The sequence below is a fragment of the Leucopleurus acutus genome (assembly GCF_964270905.1).
Source record: "Leucopleurus acutus genome assembly, chromosome: 3".
Lineage (NCBI taxonomy): Eukaryota > Metazoa > Chordata > Mammalia > Artiodactyla > Delphinidae > Leucopleurus > Leucopleurus acutus.
This window is the reverse complement of record NC_139145.1, coordinates 3,663,750-3,677,931: the sequence shown is the minus strand read 5'-3', so window position 1 is coordinate 3,677,931 and position 14,182 is coordinate 3,663,750. Positions and strand designations below refer to the sequence as shown.

At 55.7% G+C, this 14,182-nt stretch overlaps 1 protein-coding gene across 1 annotated transcript; it reads left to right on the top strand.

Annotated features, from left to right (window-relative positions):
• Positions 1–211: 211 nt before the first annotated feature.
• On the top strand, positions 212–13,288 carry MYDGF (myeloid derived growth factor). The gene is made up of 6 exons (XM_082837458.1): positions 212–403; positions 1,774–1,824; positions 8,598–8,659; positions 10,019–10,100; positions 11,278–11,350; positions 12,731–13,288. Exons 1-6 carry the CDS (start codon positions 224–226, stop codon positions 12,808–12,810), a joined length of 528 nt encoding a protein of 175 aa, XP_082693584.1. The 5' UTR covers positions 212–223; the 3' UTR covers positions 12,811–13,288.
• The last annotated feature ends 894 nt before the right edge of the window (positions 13,289–14,182 follow it).

Below are 14,182 nucleotides of genomic sequence, written 5' to 3'. Positions count from 1 at the left end.
GGACGAACGGACCCTAAACCAAGGAACCTGTTCCAATTTCACACACCCCCCAGTACCCTCTCTGTACTTCCAAGCCCCGCCCCAAGATGGCGGCCCGGGCCGGAGGGGCGGGGCGCTCCGGATCACGTGGTCGTGTCGACGCTGACGGGGCCTCCGGCGGACGCCCCACTTGTCCCTCGCCGCGCTCCGTCCGTCGCCCCTGCCCAGCGAACCTGATCCCAAGATGGCGGCGCCCAGCAGTACAAGGAATAGCGGCGGCGGCGCCGTGAGCTTGTGGGCCGCGCTGCTCCTGGTGGCCGTGGCGCTGAGGCCGGCACGGGCGGTGTCTGAGCCCACGACGGTGGCCTTTGACGTGCGGCCCGGCGGCGTGGTGCACTCCTTCTCCCAGAACGTGGGCCCTGGGGTATGTGCCTCAGCCACCCCGGGGGCTTGAGCAATGGTGCAGGCGTAGGCAGGGCCTGGGGAGGGGGCGCGGACCGGCGGGGCGGGGTCTGGGGGGGATGGGGGGAAACGGACCGGAGGGGGCGGGGCCTGAGGGGTCGCGGACCGGCGGGGGTAGGGCCTGAGGATGGAGGGCGGGACTTGGTAGCGAGGCCTGACAGAACTAAGAAGGGAGGCGGGGCTCCTGGGGGCTGGCGGCTTTGGGAAGGCTGGGTCGCTAGCCTCGTCTCTAATTCCTGTCTCATGCCCAGCGTGCCCAAGCAGCCTTATCCCCCAGACCCAGGTAACTCCCTCGCTGTTGGAGAGCAGGACGGGCCCAGAGATGGGGAGAGGGGAGCTGGAGGCTGATGGGCCTATGCCTCCAGGGCCTGCAGAAGGTCGTCCCGCTGTAGCTCTGACTAGCTCTACTACTAGGGAGGAAGTGGACAGGCGTTGCTCTTTCCTTCCATTGCACAAGGTCCCCCCGTCTTTTTCATTGAAATGTGGGGCCAGGCCCTCCTTACCTGGAGGTAACAGGCCTGGGTCTAGTCTAGCCCGTCCCTAGCTTATTGGAGAAGTCACGTCCTCTCCCAGTCTCCTTTTCCCTGCCTGTAACAACGATATCAATCATCACTATTTGTTGAGTACTTCCTTATAACCAAAGGATATTGTGCCAAATTCTTTTTTTTTTTTTTTTTTTTTTGCGGTACGCGGGCCTCTCACTGTTGTGGCCTCTCCCGTTGCGGAGCACAGGCTCCGGATGCGCAGGCTCAGCGGCCATGGCTCACGGGCCCAGCCACTCCGCGGCATGTGGGATCTTCCCGGCCCGGGGCACGAACCCGCGTCCCCTGCATCGGCAGGCGGACTCTCAACCACTGCGCCACCAGGGAAGCCCGCCAAATTCTTTATGTGAGGCCTATGTTACAGATGAAACAGAGGCTCAGAAAGTTTTGCACTTGTCCAAGGTCCACAGCGAAGCAGAGATGGGCCCCTAGGTGCCCCTCTTTCCAAAGTTCATGTTCCTAGATGGGTGGGTGCTGGAGGTGGGTGTGACCTCCCCCTTCCTGGTCTTCATCCCCCAGAAGCCATCTGGGTTGTTTGTCCTTACCCAGGATCTCCCAAGTAGGGAGACAGGTGTGGGAATTCCAGATCTGCAGACACTGGAAGGCCTTGCAGGGCTGGCCTCCAGGGACATCGGCCAGAGGGATCTGGCTCCACCTCCCTTCTCTGAGTGCAGATACTCAAAAGCAGGATCTTCTTGATTCTGGATCTCAGAAGGACATCCTGAGACCCTGTACTTCAAGCACTAACGATTATCTCCTACTGAGACTCTTTTTTCCTTCCATTCTCTAGGACAAATATACCTGTGTGTTCACCTACGCATCTCAAGGAGGGACCAATGAGGTGAGTTGTTCAAAATTCTAGGTGGTTTAGTACGACAATATCCATTGTCATACAGAGATGCTCTCTAGGGGACACTGGACATCAGACTATTCTTACCTAACCAATAAAAGACAGTGCTTAAGTTACATAATGACGGCAGATTCCATTCATAATTCCACGGAGTGAACAAACGTCTGGACAGAAGGAGGGATGTGAGACGTGACTCTGCCATTCCCATGAGTCTCTATTAGGGTATTTTGTTCATTTCCTGTGCTGAGTAACAAATTATCACAGACTGAGCAGCTTAAAACAACACCCATTTATTATCCCACGGTTCTGGAGGTCAGAAGTCCCGGTCGGCTCAGCTGGATGCTTCACAAAGCGACAATCAAGGTGTCAGCTGGGCTGGGTGTTCACCAGCAGGCTCTGGAGAGAACCCTCGTCCAGACACATTCCAGTTGTTAGCAGAATTCGGTCCCTTTCGGTGTGAAACTGAGGTCCCTAGTTCCTTGCTGGCTGTTTTCTCCAGCTGGAGGCAGAAGAGGAGGTAAGAGAGATTCGAAGCACGAGAAGGATGTAGTGCACCACAGCTGGCTTTGAGGGACCACATGGGAGGGAGGACGTGGCCTCCAGGAGCTGAGAGCGGCCCCGAGCTGGCAGCAAGGAAATGAGGGCTTCAGTCCTCCAACTGCAAGGAATGAATTCTGCTGCAACCACATGAGATGGAAGAGGACCCAGAGCTCCAGGTGGGAACACAATCTGGCTGACACTTTGATGTTAGCTTATGAGACTGAGCAAAGAACCCAGCCCCACCACGCCCGGACTTCTAACCTACAGAATTGTGAGCTAATGAATGGGTATTGCTTTTTATTTATTTATTTATATTTATTTTTGGCCGCGTCAGGTCTTTGTTGCTGCGCGTGGGCTTTCTCTAGTTGCGGTGGGTGGGGGCTACTCTTTGTTGCGGTACGTGGGTTTCTCATTGCGGTGGCTTCTCTTGTTGAGGAGCACGGGCTCTAGGCGCGCAGGCTTCAGTAGTTGTGGCACGTGGGCTCAGTAGTTGCGGCTCGCGGGCTCTAGAGCGCAGGCTCAGTAGTTGTGACGCACAGGCTGAGTTGCTCCGCGGCATGTTGGATCTTCCCGGACCAGGGCTCGAACCCTTGTCCCCTGCATTGGCAGGCGGGTTCTTAACCACTGCGCCACCAGGGAAGTCCGGCACAGCTTTTAATGCTACTGAATTTGTGGTAATTTGTCACACAGTGTAGTGAGTTGAATGAGGCCCCCCCCATAAAGATATGTCCACATCCTAATGCCTTGAACCTGTGACACTTAAGAAAAAGTCTTTGTAGATATAATTAAGTTAAAGATCTTGAGATGAACAGATTATCCTGGATTACCCGGGTGAGCCCTAAATCCAGTGGCACACATCCTTATAAGAGACACACACGGGAGATTTGATAAAAAGAAGACACACAGAGGAAAAGGCCTTGTGAAGATGGAGGCAGAGGTGGAGTGATGTGGCCACAAGCCAAGGGACACCTGGAGCCACCAGAAACTGGAAGATGTAGGAAGGATTCTCCCCTGGGGCCTCCAGAGGGAACACGGCCCTGCCCACACCTTTTTTTTGGACTGCTGGCCTCTAGACTGTGAGAGAACAGATTTCAGCTGTAAGCTACCAAATTTGTGGTGATTTGTTCCAGCAGCCCCAGGAAACGAATACACACAGCAATAGATTACTGTTACAGCCAGTAATGCACCATTACAGATAAATACTCTGAGGATAAAATACTGTTGTTAAATTCTGGCTAGACACCGCCGCTTGGTTCTGTCTGAAGGGAGGGCAGCACACGTGTTTGAGAAGAGACACAAAACAGACTTTCTCCTCGTGTTGTTAGAAAGAATGAAAGATAATTGAAAAGGAAGAATTAATTGTCACTGCGAAAGTCAGTATAAAGCATCTTTTGTACCCGTAAATTGTGCTTTCCTCCCCAACCCTCAGACTGTAGGGAACACTACTGTCCTTTCAGAATAGTCTATGGCACTGTGTCCCCTAATAATGGAGAATCCCAGAGATGGAGGCTGCCTGGGGACTGCTCCATGTTTGCCTGCCACGTGCCTGCCCCTCCCAGCATCCTGGTTCTGAGTACATCTCTTCCCCCCCAACTCCCTGACTTAGGGCAGCACATTAAAATCGGCAAGAGCGGGAATTCCCTGGGTCCAGTGGTTAGGACTCGGTGCTCTCGCTGCCGTGGCCCCAGTTTCGATCTCTGGTCAGGGAACTAAGATCCTGCAAGCCGGGCAGTGCGGCCAAAACCAAAAAAAAAAAAAAAAAAAATGGGTGAGGGCGAGTCCGCCTGCTCCACCGGGCACTGCTGACTTTAGAGGCGGGGTCGCTCTCTGTGGGGGGCTGTCCTGGGCAGCCTCTCTGGCCCCCACCCACTCGATACCAGCAGCCGCCCCACCCAGTGTGCGCTGGGGGACAAAAGTGAAAACCACTGGGCAAGAGTGACATGAAATGCACTCCTTATTTTGCATATTTCCAGTTTGTAAGTAAAAGTAAATGATTCCGAGCAACAGTATTTTATGTCATTTATTTATTTTTTTGGCCACACCACGTAGCATGTGGGACCTTAGTTCCCCGACCAGGGATTGAACCGGCGCTCCCGGCATTGGAAGCGCGGAGTCCTAACCACTGGACCGCCAGGGAAGTCCCCCAGCAACAGTATTTTAACAAAATGTAGCAAACGCCTGGTGACACCCTTCCCAGCGGTATCACCGGGGGTGGCAGCTCTGCTGGGGAGCATCGCCACCCTTCCGCCTGCCTCCAGGACAGCAGGCATCCTGCGATCATCCGCCCCTTCCTTGCCCACCTCCAGGCCTTGCTGCTTCTCCAGGTGGTCCACTCCATTATGGGATGGTGACAAGTGGTGGAACATTCTCCCTTGGTCCAGGCCCCTTGGTCCAGCTGTGCCCTGCCACGAGCTCCAGATCCTTCCCAAAGCGCCTTCCTCCCCCAGTCAGCCCTTTCCATGCCTCCTTTGTTGTGCAGATGATCAATTCGTTATACAATAAAATTGTGATAGCACCATTGCCTTGGTGTTTGTCGGGCGGCCCGCAATGTGCTGAGACAGATACACGTCTCGTTTCCTCTTCAGAACCCCAGGACGCTGTCCTTATCCCCGCCTCACACACGAGGACACGGTGGCTCAGAGACTGAAGACTGCCCTGGCTCCCCCAGCTGGGACGTGACCAAGGTCCCCAAGGCGCAGGCCCCTGACCGCCGCCCTGAGCCAGGACATGCCCCGCGTCACCAGCAGCTCGGAAAAGAACGCCCGCGCCTCCCTAACGGGACCCGTGGGATGGACAGTCCACTGCAGCGTAGGGGGAGAGAGCTAGGCTCACTCTTGGAAAGGTGGCTGGGTCACAAATTCTAAAACCAGCATCAGGCTTGATTCTGCCGTTTCGGGCATCCTCAAGGAAACACCTAAGAGCCCAGCAGACACGTCCAGCACCCACTTGTTCCAGCAGCACCAGCCTAGAACTGTGATCACCAGACACCACGGGCCGACTGCAGAGCTGCGTGCGTGCGGTGCGACCCACGGGCTCTCTGGCTGCTGGCCTGCCGCCCGCTTAGGAGCAAACAGCCGGCCGGATTCTCAGCAAACATGCAGGGGCCGTCCAAGATGTTCTCCGGGATCCGCTTGGCCACACTTGGGGGCCCTGCCAAGATGCCCCTCGGAGCAGCTGGAACGGAAGCCCCAGAGGCCCAAGTGGCACTTCTCTAGAGCCATCGTCAACAGAGGGGAAATGGGTCTGTGGTCTGGGCTCCCAGGGGGCCCGGGATGCAGGCTGGGCCTGGGGAGAGTGGGAGGCCAGGCTGCTTTGACAGTGGTTCGTTTCTCCAGAGGGTCACCTGAGAGGCCGGCTCGTGCCGGGTGACAGCAGGCACAGCGTTATTCATGATCTCAGTGCCGGCCAGCATCCTGAGCGGCCAGAGAGCTCGTCCAAGGTTGCCGGGAATGTGGCCACTTGGGAAGACTGGCCCTTTCTTATCAAGTTAAACATATAACCCCATGCTTCCACTCCTCGGTATCTCCCCGTTAGAAATGAAAACTTATGTCCACACAAAGCTTGTACGTGAATGTTCGTAGCAGCCTGATTCATAATAGCCAACAAGTGGAAACAACCCAAGTGTCCCCCAGCTGATGATGGATAAATACAGTGTGGTCCCTTCACACATGGGAACATCAGTCAGCCATGAAAAGGGGTGAAGCACTGACACTCGCTACAACGTGTATGGACCCTGAGAACACGATACTCAGTGAGAGAAGCCAGACACAGAAGGACCCAGAGTGTGTGATTCCATTGATAGGAAACGTCCAGAACAGGCAGATCCACAGACACAGAGAGTGGGTTCGTGGTTGTTGGGCTGGGGGAGGAGATGGGGGTATGCCTGCTCATGGGGATGGGACTTCTTTGGGGGGTGATGAGAATTAAATACAGGTGATGGTTGCACAGCTCTGAATATACTAGGTAGCATTGAAGCATGCACTTTAAAAGAGCATATCGTCTATACATGTTTTATTTTTTAATGTAAATTTATTTATGTATTTTTGGCTGCACTGGGTCTTCGTTGCTGTGCGCGGACTTTCTCGTTGCGGCAGGCGGGGCCTACTCTTCATTGCGGTGTGCAGGCTTCTCATTGTTGTGGAGCACAGGCTCTAGGCGCGCGGGCTCAGTAGTTGTGGCACGCGGGCTTAGTTGCTCCGCGGTACGTGGGATCTTCCCAGACCAGGGTTCGAACCCACGTCCCCTGCATTGGCAGGAGGATTCTCAACCACTGCGCCACCAGGGAAGCCCCATATTGTATGTTATGTAAACTGTTTCTCAATAAAGCTGTTAAAGGCAAGTGAATTATTGATATACGTGTAGCCACATGGGTGAATCTGATATGCGTTAGGCTGAGTGAGACTGACCAGCGCAGGAGACCATGTCCTGTGTGATTCCACTCGGGTGGCATTTTGCAAAGGCACAACTATGGGGACAGAGCAGATCAGTGGTTACCGGGAATTTGCAGGAAGGGGTTGACTCCAGAGGGATGGAGGAGAGATAACTGGGAAGATGGAACTGATCTGTATCTTGATTGGACGGTGGATACACAGTGTGTGCATTTGTCAAAACTCATAGAACAGACACTGAAATGGGTCCATTTCACCATCTGTTTCTTGTCTCTTAATAAAAAATAATAGCGGTTACCAATTACCTGCCCTCGATTACACCCAGCCACTTAGATCCTGAGCCCCCTAGCCTCCCAGAGAAGGTCACAGAGGCTCGGGCTGAACAGGCTGCCCCAAAACACACTGTCGTGTGAGTGTCTGATGCCAAAACCTGAGCCTTACCAAGGGCACCTACTGCCCACCCCGGCCTGCGGCCTCGAGACCAAGGTCAAGTTCATATAACAAGACCACTCAGAGGGATGTTGACCCTATTGCTAAGAAGCTCTTGGTTTAAATTTTGTTTGCTTTCATAATTTAAAAAAAAAAGTTTAAATGTTTGCCTCGGGACTTCCCTGGTGGACCAGTGGTTAAGACTTCAAGCTCCCAATGCCGGGGGGCCCAGGTCCGATCCCTGGTCGGGGAACTAGATCCTGCATGCATGCCAACTAAGACCCGGCACAGCCAAATAAATAAAGAAATAAATATTAAAAAAAAAAAAAAAGAAGCCTCATTTTCATGAATCTTTTAAGAGCTATGGAAAACCATCCCAGATATATTTCACAGCGTAAAACTGTTTCCAGGCGCTCAGAGGCCTGGAGCTGTGGGCAGGAGTTTTTAAATAGAAAATAAATGTGTTGGGCAGGTCCCCTTGCCCTGCCTGCCCTACCTGAGTAATTGGCTTCTACCTTCATGCTGCAGGCAAAAGACTTCCAAGTCACCGTTTACTCCCATTGTAATTAACATACAAATGGCCTTGTTTCTATTAATGGAAAAGCTCTGGCATTTAACCAGATGATCAGCAATTGGATTCCACCTTTACTCTCAGGAGAGGATGGGACATTCTCATTTTCCTAGCAAAATGCAAAAACGCTGCAGGTCACCAGACCTTGCGTTTGGCCGGATTTTCAGAGGCCCTGAAAATGAGAATAAACTGGTAGCGGTGTGTTTTGGAACCATTAAAAAATTTTTTTTAATTTAATTTTTTTAAAAAGCTAACACAGGGACTTCCCTGGCGGTCCAGTGGTTAGGACTCCACGTTTCCACTGCAGGGGGCATGGGTTCGATCCCTGGTTGGGGAGCTAAGATCCCGCATGCCGTGTGGCCAAAAAAATAAAAATAAAAAAGCTAACACACGTCATTCAAAAAGAAAAAAACATAAAAAGCTCTCCAGCGCCTTCTGTCGGCCCAGTTCCCACCCACGTCCTACATGTAACCGGGGTTATTAAAATCTTGCATCTTCTCTGAGGACTGCTCTGTGCTTATGCAAGCAAGCATGGGTGTATTGTCTTTCCTTCTTTTATTTTTGTTTTTATCTTTCCCAGTAGACTTTATTTTTTACAGCAAAATGGAGCGGAAGGCACAGAGATTTCCTGTATACCCCTGCCCCCCAACCATCGCCCACCAGAGTGGGACGTTTGTGACAGTCGTTGATGAACCTACACGGACACGTCATCACCCCAAGTCCAGAGTTGCCATCAGGGTTCACTCCTGGTGTGGTGTGTGCCGTGGGCTTGGACAGACATATAATGATGGCGAGGCTGTGTGTCCCGGACTGACCTGCCTGTCCTCTCTCCCCAGAAGTGGCAGATGAGTCTGGGGACCAGCGAAGACCAGCAGCACTTCACCTGCACCATCTGGAGGTGAGCGAGGGTCCGGTGTTGGGAGCTTCTCCCGGACGAGACACCTTCGTTCTGGGCGGTACCCATACTGACGGTGTCCTGCGCCCCTGGAGGGTCGCAGGCGGGAGAGGGGGTGCCGTCCTGTGTGGGACTTGAGGGCAAGGAGGGCCTCCCGGGGAAGCACGTTGACACTGAGGCCCAAGGGGGGCGGGGGGGACTGGGAGGTGGCGTCTAGGCAGCGGCTGCAGCCCCGGGAGCGGGGCCGGGCTCCCCAGATGCCACCCCCTTCATGGTCACCTCAGTTACATTCCTTGCTCAAGGGCTTCATCTCCCGCTGTGCCCACCCTTTTCATAATCCCACTTCCTGGAGCCCAGCTCCATGAGCCCGAGAATGGGGTGTTGGGCCCTCTGACGGGGCGGAGGGTGATGGAGCTTCACCAATTCCTGGCCCTTCTCTCCTGGGCCTCACGGCCTGGAATGTGTCGCCCAAGCAGAACAGATTTCTCAAGCATTTGCCACGCGCCTGACGTAGAAGTCCCAGCCGCGTTCTCACCCTCATGGGACCGGGGTCAACATAGGGGACGGATCAAGAAGTGGGACACAGAGAGCAGCGACAGTGACATTTAGTTAAAGAAGACGCTTGCAGGCGTTGGCGCAGAATCCCCGTCTCCTGCTCGATGCGTTACAAGCCGCAGGCGTTTTAGTACCAAGTATTGTTGGGGAGCTTCTCGTGGGGGCAGAAGCCCTGCGTCCTCAACACGCTACCATCATCCCCGCTGAGAGGGGAGACCCTGTCTGTGCCCCTTCCCAGCCTCAGAGAGAAGCATCCCAGAGGCAAGGAGCCAGGGTGGGGGATTCCCTAATTACAGGTTAGTAATCAGGGCTGCATCTCCCCGCCAGTAGACCACCGTCTCACACAGGCTTGTGAGCACCAGCCCTCCACCTGGGCACAGACCCAGGCCGCACTGGCCCAAAGCAGGGTCCTCAGCCCGCAGCCTCTTAGCTGACCACCCAGTGGCCCCCCAAGGACATGCTCAGCCCCAGACACCCTGCCGTTCCTAGTTAACCCCCATACTTCTCACCCCCGGGATGTGGCCCGGCCTCACCCCTAGTGCACACCTGGGATGTTGTCCACTGGATGGGAAGTGTTCTGTGAGTGGATGCGAGAGGCCCCGTTCTACAACAGCTCCTACCCAGAAGGGGAAAGAGGCTTGTCCATCAACGAGTCGGAAGAGCATCCTGGCAAAGGGGAAAGAGTGGATCACATTGAGGGCGCCCCATCCGTCCTTCCCAGAAATGCCTGGCAGCAGATCCCATGTTGGAGAGCAGGTGGGGGCATGCAGCCCTGGGCTGACCCTGTCGCCCGACCTTTCTTCGCAGGCCCCAGGGCAAGTCCTACTTGTACTTTACGCAGTTCAAGGTGGAGGTGCGGGGTGCTGAGATCGAGTACGGCATGGCCTACGTGAGTGTCACCTGCACATGGGGTGGCCGCCTGGCTGGGCCACCATGGACTGCAACTTGGAGACCCCGGGGGGTTGGGGGGGGGAATGAGGAGAGGGACACCAAGCCCTTAGAGGGAGGCCTGGTGGCGTGGGGGGCCAGGGTTACGGTGCCCAGAGGGGAACCTGGCTGACCCCCAGAGACACCTGGCCTCCCACCTGTAAGGACCGCCGGCCTCCCACCAGTGCCCCCTGCTGGCAAAGCCAACAGGAAGTCGGGGGCAAGGGGGCTCAGCCCTGGGACAGGGGCAGCGAGGGCGGAGGTTGGCCCAGGGGGCAGGTGGGCAGCTCATTGGTGTCGGGAGGGCCCCACGCCCCTTGGCTCCAGTGACCTGTGGTTCACAGGCCAGCCAGCACCTTCTGCTGCACTCCTGACCCCCATGGCCCCTCCAGAGCCCAGCCACTCTGCAGAGCCCACCCCTGCTTCTTCATCCGGGTCAGAAACAGTTTGAAAATCACCTTGTCAGTCCCAGAAGCAGAACCAGTAGGAGACAGGCATTAAGAGAGTCACTGCCAGGAATCGGCCTCCACTGTGGGAGCCTGGCTTTGGGGGTTTCCTCCAGGGAAGCCCCAGCTCTGCCCTGAAGGCCCTCCCCCTGATTGAATCAGGCCCGCCCAGGCCCCCGAGGATAATCTCTTTTACTTAAAGTCAGCTCAGGATGAGCCTCTGTCACATCTACAAAATTCCCTCCCAGCAACCCCAGCAAGGGTCTGATCGCGTAACGGGGACTGTGGCTGCTCCAATGACACATCAGACTGCCCATCACACTGTTAACTAATCGCTCTCTGGGGTCCCTTCTTACTTTGAAACTCTGTTATTTTTACTGATTTGAAAAAGACACAATTCTGCTGTTTAAAAATTACATGCAAGAAGAGACTGCCATGCTAGTATCATTTCCATAAATTAACTAAAAAAAAAAAATTCCCTTCGATTTGCAGGGAAGGCATGACGTTTTAAGCTAGTTGACAATCTCTTAAGTGGATTAACCCACTGCTTCTGCCGGATTCTCTTTTATGTGCTTAAAAAAGCATCTCGCGGCCCTTCAGCAGAAGCAGGCAGCTTTAGTCTCTGCTGCTCTGCAAAGCAAAGCGAGCCGTGTTCCTTCCCCATTAGAAAAGTTTCCACTTGTTCCCTTTCAGTCGAAAGCTGCTTTTGAAAGAGAGAGCGATGTGCCCCTGAAAAACGAGGAATTTGAAGTGACCAAAACAGCAGGTACGTAGAGGGGTTTGTGGAGCCGGAATCTAGGTTCTCAAGCAGGGAGGGGGTGAGAGAGGGGACAAGACCCCCGCTAGAGGGCGATCCAGGGGCCCTGTGGTGAGAGGAGGCTGCCATCCCTAAACGGCTTCCGCAAAGGGCCACCTAGTAAATATTTTCGGCTTTGGGGCCCCCTTTGAAACAACTCGACCCAGACCCCGTAAGGCAAAGTCAGCCATAAGCCACTAGTCAGTGAATGGGGGTGGCTGCCTTCTAATAAAACTTTATTTCGTGAACACTGAACTGTGAATGTCATATCACAGGATGCCATTTTTCCTTTGATCTTCCTTAAAGCTATTTGAAAGTGTAGAAACCACCCTTCGCTCACGGGCGGCAGGCACACTTGCCCAATCCCTAGCAGAGAACGGAGAGCATGAGAGTCTGTCCTCAGAGAGCTGCATCCTGGGACACTCAGCGACACTCAGCTCCATAGGAGGCCAGGGAGCAGGGGGCTGCGGGGTCTGACGCCTACACAGCCTGGCCGTCCTGGGCTCCGTGACAGCTTCCAGCAGCGCAGTCGGGACCTTGTGCATGCATGACACGGGAGGCGGGGGTCACCTCCTGGGGCCCCGAGACCCCCGTGGCCTCTGACCCCATTCAGCTGTAGCCATGCAGGCCAGATGCCGAGCAGAAAGAGGGGCGGTAGGCACCCGAGTTGGGGCTCAGGGTGCGAGAGCAAGGGGGGATGAGTGAGTGAGACAGTGAACATGGGGCTGAGCCGAGTCGGGGGGCCCTGAGGGTCCTGAAGGACGGGGGAGAGATGAGATGAGCAACCCATGTGGCCGTGGACGTCACCAGGCACCAGAGGGGAGGGGAGTGGGCGGCACGAGCGGGGCTTTTAGGAGGGCCTGGAAGGCGGCCCGACCTGCCCGCAGGTCCTCCGGGTGGGGGCAGGGGCCCGTTTAGAGTGGAGATCAAGGACAGAGGGGATTGGGTTGCTGCAGACCCTGAGCTCCAGGGAGCATAGATGGTGAGGATGGACAGGGAGTGGGGGGCAGGCTGGGTGTGCAGAGCAGGGGGCGGCCAGGTTCCCTGACCCTGCCCGAAGAGCATCAGACATGTTTGCCAGTGCAAACCTCCAAACCCCAGCCATTCTCAGTGTGGCAAAAATGACCACGGCTCTTCCCACGTCGACATCTCCCATGGCCTCCCACTGCCCTCAGGACAGGCCCACAGCCTCCCCGCCTTTCTCCTATCCCTCACCCGTAAGACATACAGGGCCAGGGGCCTTTCCCTGTGGAGTCCACTCGGAGACTGCTCCCATCGTTGCCCGCACCCGGCTCAGGACCCGGAGGATTTGCAGAGGCGAGGGCTGACCAAGGGTTTCTTCTTTTGCAGTGTCCCACAGGCCCGGGGCCTTCAAGGCTGAGCTGTCCAAGCTGGTGATCGTGGCCAAGGCGACACGCAGTGAGCTGTGACCAGGAGTCCCTTTGAGGGTGGCTTTTCCTCATCTCCGCTGAAGGAGCTGGGCCCCATGAGGGCCCAGTACTGGTTTTCTTGGGGGGTGGGGGCTGTTAACTTTCTGCCCAGGCTGATGTCGCCCCGTTCAGAGGGCTTTGCAGGGCAGCTGAGGCGCCAGGGCAGAGTCCGGAGGGCCAGGACTCTCCTGGCTCCCACCTTCCCCTCCCCACGAGGAGTGTGGCTCTGAGACCCACTGCTCTTCTTATCAGAAGAGGCGTCAGGGCACAAGGTGGGGCTCACGGGGGTCACAGCTTTTCTGAAGCCAGCAACGTCTCCCCTGGATCAGGCCAGGCTCCAGGATGCTCCTGGGGGGAGCCGTCCTGCTGCTCTCTGACCCTAAGCCAGCTGTTTTCTTGTCATCCCCCAGGGGACCAACTTTCAGACTAACTGGGCAGAAGTGAAATGTTCTTTCATTTTTAAATAAATAAGACAATTAAAAAGCAACCACACAGTCTTGGCATCTGGCGCTGGTGCCCACCTGGCTGGGCACGTGGGGCTGGGGGCCCCTACTTCCCTTCGCTGCTGGAGGCATAAAGCTGCATCACCCTGGGCACAGGGACTTTTCTGCAGGCGCAGACGTGCGGGTCCCGAGGCAGCTGGACCTTGCCGAGCCCATGGGGCCAGGGCAGACCTGCTCTTCTGCATCCTGTGGTTGGCTCTGCTTACTTTTTTTTGAGGTCGGATTGCAGCTCGGTGACTTTAAAAAAGAAACAAAAACCTGCAAGCAAACCGAAATAAATAAACAACATCCCCAAAGGCCTCAGCCACTCAGGGGAGCCTGGTCTCCCAACAGCAGGGCCTGGGAGTCTGACCCCCACTGGACTGTCACCCTGACCTCTGACTGTGAGGAAAGAAACCATGTGGCCATGAAGCGGGTCCTTGATGATCAGAATCACCACGTTGGGGCGACTGAGGCCTCTCTGTTCCTGTCACTCATCTGGCCCTCCCTCATGCCACCCAGGAGCCCGGTGCTGCTGTGACCCCACCTGCCCCGGGGCCTCAGCGGTGCTGACGTAGGAATGGCTCCAGAGAGGGGCGCAAGCAAGACGAACAGCTGTTCCCAGAATCACTGAGGGGGACCTTGGGCCCACGGTACTCGGGGCAGGGGCAGGGCACCGGCAGCCTCAGTGGTCAAGCGCACACGATCTGCACCACACCTCGTGAGCAGCTCTGGAGGCACACACGTCCTCCGGGAGGCTCACTCCACCGAGCACGGCGACCTGCAGTTCTCAACAGGGCCCAGGAGATGATTGCCCAGGGCCTCCTGCCAAAACCAGGCAGCTGGACACAGGCGGAGACGATGGTGCGCCCTGGGCCCCGAGGTGTGTG

What these genes read in the sequence shown, in the direction of transcription:
- MYDGF (XM_082837458.1), top strand. Translation starts at nt 224, where the DNA reads ATGGCGGCGCCCAGCAGTACAAGGAATAGCGGCGGCGGCGCCGTGAGC. An exon ending in TTCACCTGCACCATCTGGAG is followed by an intron (nt 8,660 to 10,018) that starts GTGAGCGAGGGT and finishes CTTTCTTCGCAG; the next exon opens with GCCCCAGGGCAAGTCCTACT. An exon ending in TGAAGTGACCAAAACAGCAG is followed by an intron (nt 11,351 to 12,730) that starts GTACGTAGAGGG and finishes CTTCTTTTGCAG; the next exon opens with TGTCCCACAGGCCCGGGGCC.